Source organism: Alosa alosa, chromosome 16 (genome assembly GCF_017589495.1).
Source record: "Alosa alosa isolate M-15738 ecotype Scorff River chromosome 16, AALO_Geno_1.1, whole genome shotgun sequence".
Lineage (NCBI taxonomy): Eukaryota > Metazoa > Chordata > Actinopteri > Clupeiformes > Clupeidae > Alosa > Alosa alosa.
The window spans coordinates 29,268,500-29,282,086 of NC_063204.1; the positions used below are offsets into that span (position 1 = coordinate 29,268,500).

The 13,587-nt window shown below is 44.8% G+C and overlaps 1 protein-coding gene across 1 annotated transcript in view; it reads left to right on the forward strand.

Annotated features, from left to right (window-relative positions):
* kmt2a (lysine (K)-specific methyltransferase 2A) overlaps window positions 1-9,631 on the forward strand; it is a 41,769-nt gene extending 32,138 nt beyond the window's left edge. The window contains 11 exon segments of the mRNA XM_048266367.1: window positions 84-4,588; window positions 4,590-4,611; window positions 4,707-4,776; window positions 4,914-4,996; window positions 5,639-5,809; window positions 5,978-6,052; window positions 6,198-6,372; window positions 7,320-7,427; window positions 7,526-7,609; window positions 7,858-7,987; window positions 8,202-9,631. Coding sequence (XP_048122324.1) covers window positions 84-4,588; window positions 4,590-4,611; window positions 4,707-4,776; window positions 4,914-4,996; window positions 5,639-5,809; window positions 5,978-6,052; window positions 6,198-6,372; window positions 7,320-7,427; window positions 7,526-7,609; window positions 7,858-7,987; window positions 8,202-8,477 — 5,699 coding nt within the window. The 3' untranslated portion in view covers window positions 8,478-9,631.
* The last annotated feature ends 3,956 nt before the right edge of the window (window positions 9,632-13,587 follow it).

Genomic DNA, 13,587 nt, shown 5'->3' on the forward strand with positions numbered 1-13,587 from the left:
ATTCAGTTGTGCCTCTACACCGTTTACAAATGGAGATAATTAACTCATTTGAAATAAGTCAGCCTGTTTTTGTTCTTTTTCAGGAGGCTTCACCAGTTCAGCACATGAGATTGTGACTGTGGGTGACCCTCTGCTGAGCTCCTGTCTCGGAAGAATTGGATCCCGGCGACACAGCACTTCCTCGCTCTCACCTCAATCATCCAGAAACACAGTTGTACCCACAGCGCAGAGCAGTTATCTGTTCAGTCCGCAAAGCACAGCATCCTCTAGTTCCTCCATTACAACTACTCCCTTATCCCTCTCTTCCTACACATGGGACCGCGCACAGAGGGACTCAGGCACAAAGGGTCGGCCCTTTGCTTCCGTGAGGTCCCAGAACTGTCAGGTTAGCGCCTCAAGTCCAGGATCTCAGCAAAGACAGTCAGGTGTCAATGAAAAAGGTGACTGCAGCCGAGAACCACCTGGAAAGCAGTCCGAGGGAGAGGCGGTGCATCTGTCTGCTCCGCTGATGATGGGGATGAACCAGGTGTCGCCACCTTTGGGAACGGCCGTCCTTACGAGTCACCAGAGGAGTAGCAGCAGCACTAAGGGCGAGAAGGGGAAGCAGCAAGGAATGAAAGACACTTCAGACCTTCCAGCTGAATCAACTCTCCTGTCTTGTCAGCCCCAAGCTGCTTTACCCAAAGATGGAGGCAACCCCATCCAGGAAGGCACACCAGCCGCAAAAGACACAGGGATACCGGGGTCCCCAAAGCCACCATACCACAAAAGCGGAGGGAGGAAGTCACATGACTATGTGGCGGGGCCTGCCCCTGCTGCTGCCATGAAACCCCGCTGGTCGTCTGGAGCTACCGTGGGAGAGGAGGACATTAAACGCGGCTCTCAGGCAACACCAGCAGTAACCGCGAGTTGCAGGACATCCAGCACCAAAGAGACATGCTCCAAAATGGGATTCAGTGGAAGCATCGAGGCATCGAAGGAGAGGGAGAAAACTACTAAAAAGATCAAGACCCCTCTTCAGAAAAAGGGCAGTGATATCAAAACACTCGGCCAAGACCAAAACTTTCAAAACAGTAACAACAAATCTGCAGTACACAGCAGCAACACCAAAGCAGCCGGAACAAATGCGGTTGATAAACATGACAGTCAAGGAGGGAATAGACCACTAAAGTCAAGGGAGAGGTTCAGTTCTGAGAGCAAGAACAGCTCCAGTTTAGAGGGAATGCAGCCAGAGACGGGCTCAGATGCAGGTATTAGGGCTGCGCTCAATCAAACCAAAGCAAGCAAGGAGCTGATCAAAAGGGAAAAGAAGCCTACAGGAAAAGCATCTTTAATATCTCCAAAAATAGATCCTAATGGGACCAAAGTGATCAGTACAGGCTCGGATACAAATCTGCCGACTGCAGTTACCCCGGTCAGTCAGGGTCCACAGAGGAGGTCCACCTGTCCACCTGTCCTCTTCTCTTCGCCATCTGCCAGCTCAGAAAGCTCAGAGTCCGAGAGCCAAGCTCACCCAGAGGACTGTGAAGAACATCTGCGAGAGGGAGAGGGAGCTGAGGACGGAGAAGATCCCTCCATGGAGGATGAAGGCAGCATCGACAAGCACAACGAGGAAGACAGCGACGGTTCGGGGTCAGCCAAGCGAAGGTACCCGCGGCGTAGTACACGGGCTCGCGCCAATATGATCTTTGGTTTGACGCCTTTCTATGGCGTGCGTTCCTATGGCGAGGAAGACATCGACTTCTATGGCGGCGGAGAGGTCATTGGGAAAAAGCGGTCCGGAATGAGCAAGCGTTCTGCCGAGGGGCAAGTCGATGGGGCAGATGATATGAGCACTTCGTTGTCAGAGGATAGTGGGGAAGACGAGGAGGTTGGACTGGGGCCGTGTCCAAACAAAGACTCCTATTACTATAACTTTACACGCACCATCATCAACCGTAACGTCAGATTACACCCTGAGGGAGTGGGAAGAGGGTCACAGTTTGGCAGGTTTCTGAACGAAGATGCTGGAGAGAGTACAGATCACATGGAGGAATCTGGAGCCATACCATTGAGTCTGGGCCGTCCCCAAATTGGCCAGCTGGATGGCGTCGATGATGGCTCTGAGAGCGATGCCAGCTTGAGTACCAGCAGCACCACAACTGCCACAACGTCCACTACCCACAAAACCTCTGGGAAAAGGAAGAGCCGTGAGAGTCGGGCGGAGAGGATGGCAGCAGGCTCAGGGAAAGACTCCGACAGCAGCGCTGGAGGGGGAAATGGCAGCAGTCGAGAGAGCAGGAAGAACCAGAAGGAGTCTTGTCTGTCTCTGGGGAACGTCAAGTCACAGGGGCAAGACCCTCTGGAGGCACAGTTGTCCCTCACCACAGACCTGCTCAAGTCTGATTCTGACAACAACTACAGTGATGACTGTGGCAACATCCTGCCTTCTGACATCATGGATTTTGTGTTGAACACGCCATCAATGCAGGCCTTGGGTCAACAGCCAGAGTCATCTTCTCCGGAACTTTTGCTAGGTGAAGGGTACGGGGTCGACGTCAACCGGAGGAAAGACTCTGCGCTGCTCTTTGACATACCACTGCCTAGCACTGAGCCTGGGGAGAGCAACTCGACTATTTCCGTCGAGGAGTCCTACAGCCTGCAGCTGGGCCTGCCCTCTGACCTCTCAGTGCTGACCACGCGGAGCCCTTCCGTTAGCAACCAGAATCACAACACTCTCATTCCGGAAGCTTCCGTTAGCAACCAGAATCACAACACTCTCATTCCGGAAGCTTCGGAGAGCACAATACTGTCATTGACTACTGATGAAACTGTGGAGAAAGCTGGAGACAAGCCAGGGGTCAGGACGAGCGAGGTGTCTGAGGAAGGAGGTGGAGACTCACAGGTAACTGATGATCAGCTGACACCCAAGCATTTCATAACCGGCATCGAGGGCGAGCATATTTCCAATCAAGTCAGTCAGGTGATTGAACCAGATAACCAGGACGTTGCCAGGACCTCTGGGACACCAGGATTACCTAGTTCTCCTACGCTGCCTCTACAAAGTCAGAAATACATACCTGTCACTGCTGTAAGCCCTGGACCTTCTCAGGTTGCTAGCACTGCTGTTCAAACCCCTTCCTCTCATCTCAAACCTGCCCCGGAAAAATTGATTGTTGTGAATCAGCGAATGCAGCCTCTCTACGTCTTGCAGACTCTACCCAATGGAGTGACACAGAAGATACAAATCACACCTTCAGTTGGTACGACAGGGGTCATGAGCACTAGTCCCTCTGTGTTGAGCTCCATGACTCTCACAGCAGGTCTCCCCAATCAGCCCATATTTCCTGCGGGTGGAAAGGGCCTATTACCCATGTCTCACCACCCTCAAATTCATACTCTTACTAATACAACTCAGGCCAGTTTCCAACCTGTCATTCCCAACACCACATCAGGCCTCCTCATAGGCATCCCCTCCCATGACTCCCAGATTATCGTGTCTGAAGCAGGACGCAGACCTGATTTGGCACCCAGCGTCACGATGGTCTCTAGTGCACCATCCTTGTCTCCCTCTTCATCTGTGCTTTCCTCAGGACATGGCAAAAAACGGCCCATAACCCGGCTTCTGCCACGCAAAAGCAAAAAACCTCCTCGCTCCCGAAGCCACCCACCGTTGGCGCCATCAGAAGTGGCACCCAACATGACCCTTATAAACTTGTCGTCTCCTCAAATCACAGCTGGAATTTCCACTCAGTCTGGTTTAGTTGAACTGGGCACCCTAACCACAGCCACTACCACGTCCCATCGCAAAATCCCCAATATCATTAAACGACCAAAAGGGGTAATGCTGGTGCCACAGCCTATGCCCATTACATCCAGCGGTCAGCCTGGCATCTTGGGGCAGGACACGTCCACCCACTTGTTGCCATGTACTGTTTCAGGGCTCAATCCAAACCAACAGGTGTTGAACGTTGTCTCAGTGGCACCTAGCGGAGCTGGCAACATTCTCGGCGCGAGTTCAGTTTCTCTGAGCACACCTGGACTCCTGAGTTCCACTGAGATTACGGGGGCCTTCAGCAATCTGCTCTTCAAAGCCGGCCCACATAATCTGACCATTCCAGACCAACAGATGGTTCTCCACTCCGGAGGGGCCATGATGCCGCAGCTAACTCACCCTGTGCAGACGTCTATCGCCAGTAGTATATGCGTTCTTCCACCGCAGCAAACACTCAGCATGTCTGTGAGCAAGCAAGTGGACCAAGAGAGCGCCCTGCATCGCAAGCAAGTCAGTCGAATCTTGGCAGACAAACCACAAGCACTCGATCAGAGTGGGAATGTTGCGGGATCCATGGGTCCTGCCCCAAGCTTAATGGCCCAGGACCCAAGCAAGCCAGTGGTTGGGGTATTTACCCAAGGTTCATGGACAACACCCATCACCCTCCACACAAATCAGCCGCAAGTTTTCAAGTCAGCTGCACCACCCACAGCAGGTGGGAAGGGGAAACAGAAGGCCAAAAGGGTTCGGTCGACTCCAGAGAAGGCCAGCGGGAAGAAACCGAAGGGACTGCAGGCAGAGTCTCCGCTATCATCCAAGGGAGATGCGAGCTCTGCTGGTCAGCAGTCATCCTCAGGGTAAGAACTTGGCAAACGTTTGTGAACCCACAGACTTGTATTATTAATACATTGCTTTTTGTTATATTCATAGTATTATGTTTGTTTTTGTATAGGACTAAGCAGCCAGTCAATCCTGAGCCTATGGACACAGGAAAACCCAATGGAAAAAGATTCAAATAAAAGGTAACAGACCATGTTAAAAATCACCTCTTTTTTTTTATGAGTAATATTTGGCTGATGTCCAGTGCGGTCTGTCTTCATGAAGGGCTGAATAAATCATATTGATCCACATGTGATATGTTTCTTTTTTCCTAATGTAGTTGCAGTGATGCTCCTGTGACCAAAGCGTCCCCCATCAACCAGGTGTCAGTAGAGTTGTGTGATGAGGAGTCTAAAGCCACAAGTGAGTGTCCTAGACCTGGGTAAAACCTCCTATCTCATTCACTAAATAATGTTAAAGGAACATGGCAAATTAGCTTATTTGCCGGCTCTTCACAATGCAGGTAGAACGCTCCATTGTACATCTCATTCAAAAGTGAAGGCAGACGGTTGATCAGCTGTGTTCTAAAGAACGATTGATTCAAGTTCAGCGTGTGTTGCGAACTATTTGTTGCTCAGCAAAAGCGACATCGAAACGGTAACAAATAAATGTAAAGAGACATATCGTGGAGTTTATTTTTTCGTTTTGGCAAGTATCTGTACAATAAGCGAGATAATGTATAGAACGCCGGCCATTATTGGGAAAATAAGTAATAAATAATTATATTATTTTCCTAATAATGACCGGCGCTCTATACATTATCCCTTACTTGGATAAGAGGATACATACCCTTCTCTTCTCAATGCATGCAATAATCCAGTCTGACACCTAGTTTAGCACAATTCACTGGAAGTCAAGTCAAGTTTATTTATATAGCGCATTTCATACACAGAGGTCATTCAATGTGCTTTAAACAAAACCAAACAATAATTCACTAGCAGTAGCTAGCCTTTAGCAAAAGTGGTTCCTTTGAGGATTTCTTCTCTAACATTGTTATTCATTCAGGTCCTACTACTCAGAACAGTGGGAAAGGATCTGGCACTGGACTGGCTTCATCAGAGCAGGAGGATGACAAGGGAGGCAGGGACTTCCTCTCTCACTACAAGCCTAAGAAAGGCCTCATGTTTGAAATATCCAGTGATGATGGCTTTCAGATCCGTTGTGAGAGCATTGAAGGTACAAAAGACGGGGAAAATCTGAATGTTACTCCCTCTCCACTGCATGCTTCAGCAACTACTAGTTACTTCCTATGTTTTATCATCCAACAAAGGACACATCTTTGCCTTTAAGGCTGAATTTTGACAAGCGTCATTTATTAAATCCCTGCAACTGTCTCTTCCACAGAGGCCTGGAAATCTTTGACGGATAAAGTCAAGGAGGCACGGTCGAACGCCAAACTCAAGGAACTTTCATTCGAGGGTGAGAATCTCATCTAGGTGTCCAGTGCACCGACCCCCCACACACACACACACACACACACACACACACAGAAACCCCTGTTAACTTGTTTGTTAATATGTTTGTGTGTCTCTTGCCATCCTCGTCGTTATGTCTGGTGCCTCAGGAGTTAACGGGCTCAGGATGCTCGGCGTTCTTCACCACACCGTGGTGTTTCTGCTGGAACAGCTGTGTGGTGCCAAATACTGCCGGAACTACCGTTTCCGCTTCCATAAGCCCAAGGAGTGCGACGAGCCCCCCATCAACCCTCACGGCTCCGCCCGAGTGGAGCTGCACCACAGGTATGGAATAACAACCCGTGTTCAAGGAACCCCTGTCAAGCGTCTTGTTCTCTAAACGACCAGTGTTCAAAGAATCCCTGTCAACCGTCTTGTTCTCTAAATGACAAGTATTCTGAATTCTGCGCAAGTAATTGAAATATATATTTATCTGCATGAGTGTGTATTAATGCAGATGATCAACCGGAGAGAAGGAATACTCTTTTCTGATTGGCTGGTGGGGTGGCTATTAATTCTGGGACACCTATGAAGTAGATCTGGTACCATCAAGTGTTTAGTACGTAAGGGATAACGGCCGCTGAGGTGTCCTGTTATATACTCAATTAATAAACGGCGCGTCGGGGAGTTCTTTGCCTCTCGCCCTCGTCCATTAATTCCGTATAACAGGACACATCGGCAGCCGTTATCCCTTACTTAATAAACACTTGATGGTTTAAGGGCTTTACCTGTAGTGAGTTATATTGATATCACTGAAACTCATCTGTTGGAAACATGTTAAGAAGACTGAATATGCTGCTTTCATACATTTACACTAGCCCATTAATTCCACAATGTCCACAGCCATAGCCACAGAGTTATAGTACCATAATACTCAAGTTAATGCAGTTTAAAGAGTAGCCCGTGTAGTGAAGGAGTGAGGGACAGCTCTCAAAAATAGTTTATTTTTTCCCTGTATGTATGTTTGTTTTAACCACTAGGTCACTATTGACTATTGTTTTAAAAAGGGAAAGATTCTTGAATAGATATTGTTGGCATCTCACTTATATATTTGTTTTTGCTGTTGAGCTTTAAGCACTGAACATACACTGTCATAAATGAGTCCATTTTATGGATAGGACAGGATTGCCAGACATCCCTTACAATTTCATATCAGAAATTTGTCGTAACTAACTCATCCTTGGACACAAATCCTGTTTTTACATGCGGTTTGCCCCACCCACCCCCTGCAGGAGGTCCGTTTTCGACATGTTCAACTTCCTGGCTTCCAAACACCGGCAGCCTCCGGAGCACAACCCCCAGGAGGAGGAGGAGGAGGAGGTGCTGCTGAAGTCCGCTCGGTAGGATAAGCTGTCTCTGCATATGTGGCATGCATGCGTGTTTCATCACCCCTGTGCCTGCGGGCTCTCACACGCGCTCTGTCCTGTTCCTTTCACAGCCGTGCCATCAGCTTGGACCTGCCCATGTCCAAGAGACTCCGACACCTGAAGAAAACCTCCTGGGAAACAGTAGGCGTGTATAGGTACTTGAGCTAAGATACTTATAAATCAAGGGCAAAATTAAAGACATTGTTATTCACTGTCCTTTGATGCTCTATTCCTGATTCTGTAGTTGTAGTTTTATTTCAGTGTGTGTTGCACATACTTGGTACACATATTATTTCTTGTACATCAAGAATAATTAACATGAAGTGGGGTTCAAATCCATGCAAAGAAAGAATTAAAAAGATTTCATCATCTTTTCTGATTGGGCTGTTTTTTTCTGCTCCAGGTCAGCCATTCACGGACGAGGTCTGTTCTGCAAGCGAAACATTGACGCAGGAGAGATGATCATCGAGTACTCTGGCACCATCGTCCGCTCGGTCCTCACTGACAAACGGGAAAAGTATTATGACGAGAAGGTGAGGATGACTCATGATGAATCATTTGTAGTTTTGTAGAAAGATATGATTTGTAGTTTTATAGATAGATATGATTTGTAGTTTTGTAGAAAGATATGATTTGTAGGTTGGTAGATAGATATGATTTATAGTTTTGTAGGAAGAAATGCTTTTTTTGTGTGTATACATTCCCTGCCATTGAGTTTTAGTTTAGTTTGGTTTTCATCTTTTCCAGGGGATTGGCTGTTACATGTTTCGCATCGATGATTACGAGGTGGTGGACGCCACGATGCATGGCAACGCAGCGCGTTTCATAAACCATTCCTGCGAGCCCAACTGCTTCTCTCGTGTCATCATTGTGGACAGTCAGAAGCACATCGTCATCTTCGCCTTGCGCAAGGTCTACCGAGGAGAAGAACTCACCTACGACTACAAGTTCCCCATCGAGGAACCTGGGAATAAGCTGCCCTGCAACTGCGGAGCCAAAAAGTGCCGCAAGTTCCTGAACTAACTCCGGCATTCTAGCACTTTTCAGGGCGATGTCGGCAGCACCTTGCTGTGGGTGACCCACAGCAGTTCCACGTTTCCTGTAGTGTGGGACACTTACAGGGCTGAAGAGGTAGCATGCGTTGAGATGGGCTTCTGTTGTTCGTCAGAGCTGTTCAGTGTGCGCTTGTGTTTTCCGGAAGGATGACATTACTGTGCCTCTTTGTTTTTTGTTACATTTTGTTGACTGGTTTTCAGTGTCATAATCTGAGAGCAATTCATTTGGGGAAATTCAGGCCTTTTTTTAATGTAAGGTTGATTTTTTGTTTTTGTTGTTGATTTTGTTTTTTTCTTTCAGCTTAATGGTTAAAAACTAGTGCCCAAGACATTTGTGTAGGTCCTCCCCATAGGTTTTAAATCTCTACATCACCACTTTTACCTTAATTTTTCAGGATATGGCCTGTAAGGGACTGATACTGTTTGTTTGATAATGCTCAATCCCATTTGCCCCTGCTTCCAGAATGTGATGGATCTCTACAAACAAGAAGAGCCACGTTGTTAGATCCATTTTACACCAAAGTGCAATTCTTTCAGGGGAGGGGTTAAAAAAAAATCAGGCTCAAACTGAAATAACGAAAGTGATCAATGAAAGCCCTTATTATTATTATTGTTATGTATTTTTGTTTCCAAGCATGGCATTCTTCAACACATCTTTTCCATCACTGAATGTATACTGAAGCCTTCAGACAGCCGTATTAGCTCTTACTGAGGCGAAGCCTGTCCATGTTCGAGACACTGTAAATATCCTGCAATCTTGTGTTGACTCAGTAGGGATGACTAGATTATGTTCATCAGTTGTTTTTCCAAACTTGATTGCAGTAATGTTGATATTTGTAAGCGTTCCTATGCTTTGTGTTCTTATGCTGAGTTGGTCCAGAGTGGGGTGGAGACGGCCTGTGATTGGCTAGGACTGAGATCCTGGTGGACTGACAGCCTGGCAACTTGAGGGACAGTAGAGTGGTCGAGCGGTTGGTTGTCCGAGTCCGTGGAAAGAGAGAGTAGGTCTGGTAACTGTTGTGAGGTGGTCGTTGGAGGACAAAATGATTGCAGAGCCATCCTTTCTTAAGAAAGAGTCAAACTTTTGTGCATGTTATGGCTGTGTCCATGATGACTGGATTTAAGGATAAATAATTGACTTGAGCTGAGCAAACGTGATATGTTGATCTATTTTATGCTTGTTTTAGACCAATATGAGAAAAATCCTCCCGTTGCTGCTTTTAATAATTAATGTTGGCAATTGAGTAAAACAAATATGATGTCTGCTTTGCGTTGGAAGTTTTATCTTTTTACGATATCAGGCGTTTTCTTTCAATATGTAAATAATATGTATATTTTTATATACGAAAGACTGAAAAGCACTCACTAGTGAATAGCACCTAATGATGGTATTTATATTTTTAATAAAACATTGTATTTATTTTAACAACATATTTGTAGGAAATAAGAGGTTTACAACACTAATGCTTGGTCTGACATTTGTAGAGCTGCCTTCCTTTCGGTTTCGTTTTTCATTTTTAACACTTCAGACTGAAGCAGTTACTGTCTCAAGAGAGTGCAGTCCACCAGTAGCTCCTATTTGCCACTCTGAAGCAAGCGTCTTTTGTATTTGTGACCACTTGTAGCGCTGGTCAGCTGTAAAGGGTCGGGAGTGAATATGCGCTTATTTCACCCTTAGCCAGCCCCTTCGCCAATTCCCTCAGAGTATGCGGTCTCTCATTGACTCTATTTTCATAGACATAAAGCATAGTTCTGTCTTTGTTCTCTTGTATTAGTTGGTCTCGTTCGATTCTATTTTTTAAAACCCAAGACTATTATTATATCCGAAAGATTTCCAAAGTTTTGAAGAAGCAAATGCCCCAGTGTTCTGTGTATTTTTTTATCACGAAGAATTATTTTCGTAAAGTAACTGTAAAACCCCAGGGCTATGAAGGCTAGCCCAGTCCAAGAGTTTTCATGAAGCACTACTGCTCCAAGACTTCCTAACTACCCAGGCACTGAACAGCCTACCTGCTTCCATTTCACCACCCCATGCTCATTGTGCTCTGGATAGTTTCACTCCACCAGATATTATCAGACACAGAGAAATATCGAGCTTGAACTTACAAGACACCCCATTGAATATCCCATTGAATGCTCTTTGGTCCTTGTTAGTAGGAATAAGGTGCCTTATCTGACATTGAGATATTTCAGCGTTAACTTCACAAATGGACCGGGGCCTAAGCAGTTACCCACATCCACCTGCTGTTGCAGAAATGGTCAAGTGGCTACCAGTGGTGTACCTTCTCATCTTTGTGATGTGACGGCCTTAACACTGACTATAGCATACAGGGGTGTTTGTTCAAATGGCATTGGGTCTGCTGGTTTCTTTTTGATCAACGGTCCTTCAGTTGGCTTCCCGTTGTTGACCTCTCAATTCCCTTTTCCCCAAAGTAAACAGGCAAAAATCTCTATTTTTCCTTCTCGTGGCTGTGAGGAGACGGGTCGGTTTCAGAGCAATTGGATGATTTGTAAGAGACATGGGTACTATGCATATCTTTCAGAACAAAAACTCTAGATTGCTGCTGTATGCAATGAATTACTCTTTACAGAGACAGAGCGCTTTGGCCAGTACTTTTTATTCATATTCTGTACGTTTTGTATGTTGACTTGTTTGTTTGTTTGTTTGTTTGTTAGTTTATTTTGCCGTCTAACAGTATAAACACAAGGCAGTTGAGCCCTGACCCCCTTCCATTGGCTGGTCAGTGAAAACCGTAATTGACCAACACATTCTTAGGGTTGTGGGGAGGAAGACTAGAGCAGTTTATCTTTGGAAGCAAAGTCCAGCAAAGGTCAGGACAGGCACCTTGAGCACACATCTCACTTATTTTTTTTTCCCTCTTTCATCCAGAAGTTCTAGCTCTAGGTTGGAGAGTTCTACTGCGCTCTCTGACCCTAACCCCCCCACCCCCTCCACACACACACACACACGGCGGTCAGTACGGACAGAACTCAGGTGGGGGTCGGCTGAAGAACACACATTGCCCGGCCCGGTCAAGCCTGTGGCCTCTCGTCTAATTCAGGGATAAAGATTACGTTTGGGTCAACTCCCGCAGTTCAGCCGCAGTTTGGCCCTTATTGAATGTATTCATATATATATATATATATATATATATAATATATATATATATATACCAGTGTGTGTGTGTGTGTGTGTGTATATATACACATACATATATATATATATATATATATATATATATATATATATATATATATATGTATATGTGTATATGAATTATATTGACTCTTATCGCATTTGTTTTTTGTTTGGTGTTAATGTTAGTATTTTAAGAAAGGCTGGGATGAGTTGTTTAGGGAAAGTCTTGTCACAGAAAAATAATATGGTGATGAAGAAAATAGAAACAAGGACATGAGGAATAACTATCCCAAGGGCTTTGCAGCTTTTTTCCATTTTTCATGTTAGTTTAGAATGAGACGCTTCCGAAACAGGTGAACGCAGTCAGTCAGTCAGTCAGTCAATCAATCAGTTAGTTGGTCAAAACTCAAAAGAGGCAGACCAATTCAGTTGTTCCTTGGACTTCGTACCGTGACATCATTTCTCAGTGGTATTACAACTCGACATGTAATTACAGTATCCAATATATACATACACATGTACATGCATACAGGAGCATAATGTATAAATAGTACATTTTGTAAGTCAATATCTTCACTATATGGAATGGACAGACAAACTTAGTTACAATAGCAGCAACAGATTCTTAATGGTTAATAATCATGTTTGATGTACTCAATAATAACTTTTGAGTTTCAGAAACCTTTCAGAGTAACTAACCTTCATTTTGTAAATGTGCATCCAGTGTTCATTTGTGCCCGTGCATTGCCGTTTTATCCTTTTCGTTTCTTTTTTGTTCTTCTCTAGAAAGGAACAATATTAATAATCATGCGAAATGTAAATGTATTCTGTAGTTGTAAACTTCTTGAGGTCAAATGTTTTATTTTCCTGTGTTTTTATCGTTGTAGTGAAAGTGTTTCATTTTTGCTCTGTACATTCTGAAGCAGGATTTGGACTGATGGTAGAAGTAGGTTTGTCAAGGCCAGGAAAAGAATAATGCTCTTATTCTTCACCCACCCAAGTGTCCTGTACTGTTCTCTCTAACATTTTGAAGCTTGAGTTGTTCTTGTTCTGACTTTTTTTTAAAATAAGTGATAGTGATTTTTTAATCCTTTTAATTTATTTATTTTGTATGTAACTTTGGCATATCCGTAAAAATAATGATCTGCATGTCCACATCCTCATCCTCTCTAGCGCAAGTCAAGATGGTGGGATAATGCCTCATCAGCATTTGGAAGCCTTTTTCCCTTTTTGAAGGGAGTGTATTTGTTATAGGAGGAGTGTGGTATGTGTGTGTGAGCTCCACTGACTTGTAGATGATGATGCTGGGAGGATATGGACACAGACACGTGTACTGCACTTAACGGAAAACCACAGACAGTAATGACCATTTTAATACTGACGCTAAAAAGAAAAAAGAAAGTCGGTTTTCTTTTTTTTCTTTTTCTCTTGTCTGAGTTGCCCACCAGTATTCACCAATATCACAGAAATGAAGGAAAACAAAACAGTTAAATTACAATCGCAAAACCACAAACTACTAAGGATGAATGTATAATGAGAAAAAAAATACAATTGTACATAAGTGTAAAAAGGAAAGTTTCTAATCATGTTTATTTTCTATGCACCTTTTTTATTTAAGTGATAGTTTAAGTAATAAACATGTCTCCTTTACTCCTCACAGTGACTCAGGTGTATCATTTGTGTGTGTGTGTGTGTGGTGGGGCCCAGTGGATTACAGTAGCTACACTTACAATCTGTATTTTAAAGTCCAACAGACAGGCCCAGTTTCCCATCCTCCCCCACCCGCTCCACTTTCCCTCCATCACATGACTCAGTCACTGTTTCAGTGTTCCAGTGTCCTAATATCTTTACACTTAACTGGGTCCAGCTGAGGGGCATTATGTTTTAAAGAGCTTTTACATCAATCTTGAATTGCTCAAATGATTAGAGCTGTTGCCTG